The 8,364-nt window shown below is 40.0% G+C and overlaps 1 protein-coding gene across 1 annotated transcript; it reads right to left on the reverse strand.

Moving 5' to 3' along the window:
- Window positions 1–105: 105 nt before the first annotated feature.
- Window positions 106–7,659, reverse strand: hadhab (hydroxyacyl-CoA dehydrogenase trifunctional multienzyme complex subunit alpha b). Its single transcript, XM_068580904.1, has 20 exons — window positions 7,503–7,659; window positions 6,728–6,769; window positions 6,546–6,616; window positions 6,317–6,450; window positions 6,098–6,236; window positions 5,887–6,006; window positions 4,628–4,730; window positions 4,309–4,431; window positions 4,089–4,207; window positions 3,876–3,932; window positions 3,670–3,779; window positions 3,138–3,272; window positions 2,879–3,050; window positions 2,683–2,769; window positions 2,454–2,594; window positions 2,257–2,325; window positions 1,693–1,888; window positions 1,488–1,602; window positions 1,230–1,375; window positions 106–799 (listed from the first exon to the last, which is right to left on the reverse strand). The coding sequence occupies exons 1-20, from the start codon at window positions 7,567–7,569 to the stop codon at window positions 654–656; spliced, it is 2,292 nt and encodes a 763-aa protein (XP_068437005.1). The 5' UTR covers window positions 7,570–7,659; the 3' UTR covers window positions 106–653.
- Window positions 7,660–8,364: the final 705 nt, after the last annotated feature.

Below are 8,364 nucleotides of genomic sequence, written 5' to 3' on the forward strand. Positions count from 1 at the left end.
CCCACGGTGCACAGCCGTGGTCTCATTCTGTAACTGTGATAAATTACCTTTTCCAGCCTGCACTCAAACGCACCTTGATACACAGAAAAAGAAAGGAAAAAAAGCTTTGATTCAATAAGAATTTTTTATTCAGGCTTCACATTTACAACATTGTTCAAACGAGGCCAGAACATCTTTAAATGTACAAAAGAAACACCCAGTCGCTGAACCAAACTGGCAGACATTCATTAATAATGGAGAATTAGATTTGACAGCTGGGAAATGTTTTATTTCTTTAACCTCCACAGTCTCTTTACATCTGCAACGTGTGAATAATTATCCTCCGTCCGCTTCTCAATCTATACATTACCGTCAAGTGAATCAATAATGTTAATAAAGTACAAAATAAAACCACCCAATTTTGCTGACTCGCCACTTTATTAGGTGCACCAGCTAAAACCATTAATACAACAGTCCTGATATAAATCGTATAACGTTGAGAATTTAGGACTGCTGTATTATAGTGCATTAGTGTTACCTCGGGTGTACCTAATAAACAGGCAACATGAGGGTACTTTCATTAGGTTTGCGCCCCCTCATGATATAAATGTCAGGTACATTCTAATGGCAGACTGGAGGTCTATGACACGCTACTGGCACACGTGGTGAGTCATTCACTTGTGAAATTTCTTGCTCGAATCCTTTGCGTGGTCGAGGAGGAGCTGGCACGGTGTGAACTGGTTCCCGTAAACGGCTTCGAATCTACTCATCTTCTCCAAGAGCTTGTCAGCGCCGAAGGAGTCCACGAAGCGGAACGGTCCTGGAAAAGAGAAGAGGAATAATTAGCACAGGATGCACGTTTAATGAGCGAGAGGGACATTGCTCTCGGATTGTTTTCATTGCTCTATGAAAAGCCACTCTGTGAACACCAGGGGGTGTTTCATAAACCCAGATTACCAGCTAAACCAGGCTTATGTCAATTAATCAATGACTCTTCCAGACTAGACTGGTTCCCATCAGGATGGTTTTCAGGGTAAGCTTCACCTCAGGCTAGACCGGATTACTGAACTAAGAATAAAAAGACGATTCACAGTTAATTTAAGGGTCGGATTTCATCCTAAAAATGCGTTGTCATTAGAAATTCTAGGTTTTTTAAAGTCACATAAAAACACCCGTTATGCTCTTTTCATCGACAGAGGACGGACGCCGCCCAGGAGCACGATGCAACGGGGATAAGGTTGAACTCTGACCTCCAAGGCAGGGAGGGAATCCCAGGCCGAACACGGCCCCGATGTCTCCTTCCAACGGGTTGATCAGGATGCCCTCCTGCAGGCACAGAACGGCCTCGTTGACAAACCGGGAAACGAGCCTGTACTGCACATCGGAGTCCGATGAACTGGAAAGAAAAAGATCCGCAAGTGAGAACAGAGTATATTGGATTCACTCAAATGTAATGTGAAAATCATGGTTTGTACTTGTTATTGCAGCCTGTGCAATGGTCAACCTACACAGCAGAATTTGGTGTCATCTTGAACTCCTCAAGGATATCTCCAATGTCTGGGTTCACCTCTTTGGTCTTGAGACCTGGCTGGTAGATGTAGCAACCCTTCCCTGACTTGCGACCTTAATAAACAAATTAAAAAGTAAGGAATTTAACCAATACCGGTTATATATAATACTCAATGCTTCAATGTGCCCCTCACGCTCCTGTACCTTTGAATCCCAGGTCCACCATGCTCTTCAGAACGTCCACGTTTCCTCCACCGAAGCGGGAGCCAAAAGCTTTGCCGAGGTCCTCGGCGACGTGGGCGGCCACGTCGATGCCGACTTCATCCGCCAATGTGGCCAAACCCACGGGGAAGCCGAAGCTCGTGGTGAGTGCGTCTAACTTCTTGGGGTCAACGCCCTCCTGTGAAAGCAAACGGGCAAATTAAATCATATGCAGAATGATGAATAATCTTACTACGGCAGCACATCTGTATATTTAATATTCTTTGTACTGATAATTCTTAATTTTGTTTCAGTTAGTTTTAGTACTTTTATACAAATGTTTCAATCCATCTGTATATTTTTTATTCCTTCTGTATATTTAATATTATTTTTACTGCAATTTTTTTATTTTGTTACCGTTTTGTTTATTTATATGAATTGATTTAAAAAATAAAAATAAATAAAAAGACCTTATTTACTTAATTTCCCCATTGAGGGACTAATAAAGGACTATCTTATCTTACATAACAATCACAGCGCTGCATTTTAAACTGTGGTAATACAAACCTGAAGTAGTCGTACAGCTTCAGCCAGCATGGGAGCCAAACACCTTGTCGTATAAAATCCAGGTCCGTCCTGCAAAGACGTTTGTAAAATATATAATTGAAGTCTAACAGCGTGAACGTTTGACCACTCACTAGTAATTTGTTTAAAAGTATTAACTAGTTAGTAACAGACGACATCAACGTGACGCAAGACCTCACCCCGACCACGATGATGACTTTGCCCTGCTTCAGCCCGACGGCCACGGCCGAGGCCGTCGTGTCCTTTGACGTCTTGTCAGTGGTTATAATTTCCAGCAGCTGCATCTTGTCCACTGGAGAGAAGTAGTGCATCCCAATCACCTGAAGAAATACAGAATATACATTCAGCAACGTTGTTTTTCTTTCATTTAGAAGCACTTTTGAAACTACAAGGTGGATGGATCCAAACCTTGTCTGGTCTCTTGCTGACAGCAGCAATGTCCTTAATGGGCAGCGCAGATGTGTTGGTGGCAAATATGCAGTGAGGGGAAACCACCTGCAGACAAATGTCTGTGAGACTGCGGCTCAAAGTCACATCACTACTGTACTACAACTAAAAGGAAGTACATCCTTTTTGTAGAAGCACTCTTTTCAGTCACACTTACAGCCTCCACCTCCTTCAGCACCGCATGCTTGATGTTAATGTCTTCAAACACAGCTTCAATAACCATGTCGGCCTTCTCGAAGCCGCTGTAATCCAGCTGGCCGGTCAAGTTGGACAGGATGGAGTCTCTCTGAAATGACGTGATGTTCTTCTTTTTGGTCTTGTCATTGAGCCTGGAGGGTTTGAAAGAAGACACAGATAAGGGACAGTTTGCTCCATAATCAGGATGAATGAAACAACATATTTAAATGACAACCCACCCTTTGTAAACCTGCTGTTCTCCTCTGGCCAGTCCAGACACGGTGGTGTCCTTAAGGATTGTGTGCACACCTTTGTCCACCGTCACCTGGGCGACACCGGCGCCCATCAGACCTGCTCCCAAGATGGCCAGAGTCCTGGCGGGAAACAAAAAAAATCGAACAAACAAACAAACATTTATCTACCACCTAAAAAGCAAAGGATAATACTTCCTTTACAACAAAACAAACCTCAGTTTGGTCTATGTCCAAACAACAGGGCTCCTACAAGTTAAATTTAAGACTTTGCTTAATTCGTCACCTGGTGCATTACCCAATATGTTCAATATCCAAGACATTTAAGTACTTTAATACACATTTATATTTTTATTCTATCTGTATATTTCATATTTTTCTTACTGTTTCATTTTGTTTTATCACTGTTCATGTATCACCTTTATTTACTTGTGAGCAATACTGCTGTATTCCTGTAATTTCCCCACTGAGGGACTAATAAAGGATTATCTTATCTTATAAAAAAACAATAAACACTTACTTGACTTCTCTTTGAGGAACTCCGTAGCTGTTCTTCTTGCACGCAACTTGACCGTGGTAGAGACCAATCAGGGCTCCCGATTCTGAGGTTTTGGCCAACTGACCAAAATTCTGTGACGAATATTAAAAAGATTGGTGACGTTCCCTTTTACAAAGCAATACTGTTAATAATATATTTAACGATTACGTAATGCCAAGAAACCTGACCTGAGACTCGGCCAAAAAGCCAGCGACGGGCCCTTGCTCTACGCCAGTCTTCACACACTGAGAAGGGGAAAAGTCACGTTAAATATGAGAACAACGATCTAGAAAATATTCTATGGCTAAGTAACAAAGACGAGATTTTCCCAAAAAACTATTACACACCAAAAAAATCCCCAATACAGATTTTAGAGTTACTGCTCAGGAGTTTTTACTTACTTCGATTATTTTCAGGGGTGCTGGATAAAGCCCTTTGCTCTGCTTCATGACTTTACCGTGGACTGTTTTGTAAATCTGATTCCGGATGAACTCAAAGCTCATGACATAGTTTTGAATTTCTATGGAGAAAGAACATCAAATATTGATTTGTAGTATTGTTATTTGTGAGCCTGAATGACCACATAGGAGTCAAAAGCTCAATAAGTGCAGTGCAACTTACCATCCATCCTGCCTTTCTTTTTGCGGATAGGGATCTTCCCTTTGACGATCCCTCTGGCGTATTCGATGGCAACTTCCTCAAGGTAGTCCATCGTTCTTTCCTCTGGAGTCTTTAGCCCGGGTCCTGTAAAACGAGCAGAAATAACAAGAATCAATCTTAATGATAAATTGTAGCCTAAAGATCAACTGATGCACAATAAAATACATTAAGTGGTGAATTGCTGACGAAAGATTACAATTTCTACAGGTTGAAATATTTGAAAACTACAATTTTAACCAGTGAAATGTTTTCTCTTTACACTCGAGTCAGGATAGCTTACCCAAGGGGTCTACAAGCTGGTTTACAAGCCCCATCTTCTTGGCTTTATCTGCTCGAATATTTCTCCCTGTCAGCATCATATCAAAGGCACTGGGTAGCCCAACCTACGGGGAACAAAAGAAAACATGTGTGAACTGGTTCATCATCAATATTCAGTGCATACTTTTTTTCCATGTGAAGCACAGACGCCTGCTGAATACTCGACACGGTGGGTAAGAGGGGGAAATAATCGGTTTGCAGGATCTCTAAGGTCCATGTAAACATCTTAAACCAATTATGAGCATTAACCAGATTATTTTGCTTCACAGCGCAGCCATTTCCGGTCTTGTCCTGACACAAGATACTGTGGTTTAAACTGCTACAGGACACATTATGAGCGGCATCATCCTGCTTACTGTATGCGTTTTGTACTTAAAGGGAGATACCCATGGCTTCCTTCAGTGAAATGAAAAGACAACCTTTCAAAAACAGACATGTAGGTCCAAAGTTATCAAATATATCATGTATTCCTTGTCAGCCTGGCCAAATAAATTGGGCAAATAGTGCTTTAAAACACATTAAACTTTATTAAATGTCTTATGTCTCAACAGGATTTGGAGAGACTTGTCCATGCATTTATCTTCAGTAGACTTGACTACTGTAACGGTGTGTTCACAGGCCTCTGTAAAAAGTCAATCCAGTCTGAAACGAGGTCCCTGAAAGATGCAGGTCTGCTGAGACCCTCAGCTCCTTTAAATCCAGATTGAAGACTTTCCTGTTTGCTGCTGCTTTTAATTGAACCAGATTCAAGGATAATAATTTCTGCATCTCAATACTGCATTTTATATGCAACTTTTATTCTATTTTTTTGCTTTTTGACTGTTTCTTCATGTTTTAAAATGAATGTTCTTAATTGTTTTTTAATCTTGTTTTTCTTATGTGTTGATACTTTTAATGGTTTTATGTGAAGCACTTTGAATCTCCTTGTTGTTGAAATGTTCGATACAAAAACTATGTAGTTTTCTCCAAAATTCACAAAAAAAGTGAGCATTAGATCATCCTTAAAATGGATATTTTCATAAAACTTGTCATTAAAAAAAATAAAATATATATATATATATATATATATATATATATATATATATATATATATATATATATATATATATATATATATATATATATATATATATATATATATCTTAATGCAAGTGATCAACTTACATTAAGATAATTATCATGGTGATACCGTATTAGTTAGATTGTAAAGTCAGTACTAACCATTTTGGGGAGTCTCTGAGTGCCACCGGCTCCAGGTAGAAGACCCAGCATTACTTCAGGAGTACCAAGAACTGTTTTCTTACTTTTTGTTGCAATTCTGTACTGGCAGGCGATGGCAAACTGAAAAGTAAAAAGAGCCCATTATCATCCTAGTCAAACACTTACAATATAGTCAAACACATAGTTGGTTGCTGAAATAGTTTGTATTAACCTCCAAGCCTCCTCCTAAGCAAGCGCCGTTAATGGCAGCCACAACGGGCTTTGGTGATTTTTCGAGCCGCTCTAACATCCTCTGTCCTTCCTGTGAAAGTTTGGTCACCTCTTCTACGTTGTTACAGGCCTGGATCATGCTGCAACAAATGTTCAGTACATCAAAAGAAATCCAAAGCGTGGACATTTTGAAAATGTATTCAATTAAGATAAATCTTACTTAATATCAGCTCCTGCGATGAAGCATCCCGGCTTTGAAGAGATGAGGACAGCACTTTTAACAGCATCATTGGCCCACACTTCATTGAATACTTCTTCAATCTCTTTTTGCATTTGGATCGACAGTGTGTTAACCTGGAGGGAGAAGAGACCAGTTAGGTTCACATACATTACAGGGGCATAGTTCACAGGTGGAAAAACTGCCACATTTCTGTTGAATCAGTGCACACCTTGGAGTTTGGGTCGTTGAGCCGTACCACAGCAACATCGCCCTTGACTTCACAGCTCACATGGGTTTGAGCTAAAAATAGAGATGGAATATAGAGTACAGTGAGAAAATAAGTGTGCCACTGGATTAGGTGAGCTATTGTGCTCATATACAATACAAATGTGATATATTCTTTTTAATTACCTAACATTGCAGGAGCTACTGAGAAGGTGCGACACGTACCGCCTGTAAAAAAGTGAATGAACAACATTAGATACATTTTTATATGTGTGAAATACTTCACACGTCATCAAATCTCCTGCACATAGACCAGCTAATTCACCTTTACTTTCATATATAAAAACCAAAACAAACATAATGAGCCCTAAAACACAAGCTGTCCTCCTACAACAGACACATGAAATGTATACGAGACTTTCACATAATATTGTCATGACCCCAGACGGTCTCAGTCATGCAATGCAGTAAAATGACCCTTCACCTACATTCTCCACTTTCCATTCAAAGACAACAGAACAGTCCTTACGAATGGCGAATCAGTGGCATAAGTTTCCATATCTACACTGTCTTGATAGGGGGGCATTTTTTGGGTCAAATGTGAAATCAAACAGTTTGATTTAAAACTGTTATCATAACCAATGACTCTGTAGCAGCTCAGCTAACGTTAGCTAGCACATAAGTGCGCAAGTTTACACTCAAGTTTGCTGGCTAAAACACACAAACAAGTTTCACTGTCAATTAATATCTTTCACAGAGATGACGATATATGTTTGCTGGGTAAACAATCCGAGCATGTTACATGAATGAATCGCCACCACCAATTTCTGGAAGCTCCGGAGCTAAGAGCTATCTAACAAGCTAATTACCCAGATAAGACACATATCAATGCCCGTGTTCCATCTAATTCTCCACGTTGGTGTCCGTTCATGTTTAAACTCTATATATATTTAGTTTCTACCTGTGAAGAGAGCGTATCTCCTTGCTGTGACTCTGGAAAGAACACCAAGGGCTCGAACACTAGCCATTTTTGGAGCGGAGGTCAGTCGGCGGTGGTGTGAAGTGAAGCTAGCTAGCTTGCTGTCAAAGTACTATTACTGGTACTTGAGAGGAGCGCAAGATCGCTGACTCTGTGCCACTTCCTGAAACCGAATCGGTCAGATCGGCAGCTGATTGGCGTTCAGGGTAAAAGCCGCAGCTCATTGGCTCACTCTGAAGAGCTCGCAACTCATTGGCTGTTCAAGAAACTACAACCCGCCTCTTACTCTGCAACTTCGCGAGACTGATTATCAAGACGTCTGAAGGCAGACTACTGGGAAAATCACTTTGTTATTCAAATTAATTTGAGGAAAAATAGGTATGTATTACAAATGTGTGCAAGTGGCAATTCAGCAAGGTAAAACACTTTAACGAAATAAAAGCAATAGCAGCATATTGCCACCAGGCGGAGACATACATTAGTTTTAAACGTCAAACTAACAAAATAACTGTTTGTCTTGTAAGTTTACAGATGTATTGTTTGTTTTAACTTAACATATCTTTAACATTTCATGACAACTAACTGTCCTATCCCCCAACTATCCATTAGTTTACGAGAGACAGGGAGTCACTGACAGTGGCAGACCATCTCATTAAAAAAGTAATAAAAAATTGTGAGGACATTTAAAGTGTCAGGCTATTAGCAATTATCGTACCATAATTACATGTTCACCCCTGAGTGTGTTGGATTTTTGTTTACTGTCTAATATGTTTAACATTAAGGGACAAGTATTAAACACGTCAAGTATTTTGTGTACATGTTGTTAGGTTTGTAAAATTAATCT

Source organism: Clinocottus analis, unplaced genomic scaffold (assembly GCF_023055335.1).
Source record: "Clinocottus analis isolate CAN_PGR_092001 unplaced genomic scaffold, fCliAna1.0.p SCAF_17, whole genome shotgun sequence".
Taxonomy (NCBI): domain Eukaryota; kingdom Metazoa; phylum Chordata; class Actinopteri; order Perciformes; family Cottidae; genus Clinocottus; species Clinocottus analis.

Bases quoted from the DNA above. Each gene is read 5' to 3' on its own strand.
- hadhab (XM_068580904.1), bottom strand. From the start codon at position 7,569: ATGGCTAGTGTTCGAGCCCTTGGTGTTCTTTCCAGAGTCACAGCAAGG. The intron at 2,770-2,878 runs GTAAGTGTGACT...ATTTGTCTGCAG, and splicing joins TGCTGAAGGAGGTGGAGGCT to GTGGTTTCCCCTCACTGCAT. The intron at 800-1,229 runs GTCAGAGTTCAA...TCTCTTTTCCAG, and splicing joins ATTCCCTCCCTGCCTTGGAG to GACCGTTCCGCTTCGTGGAC.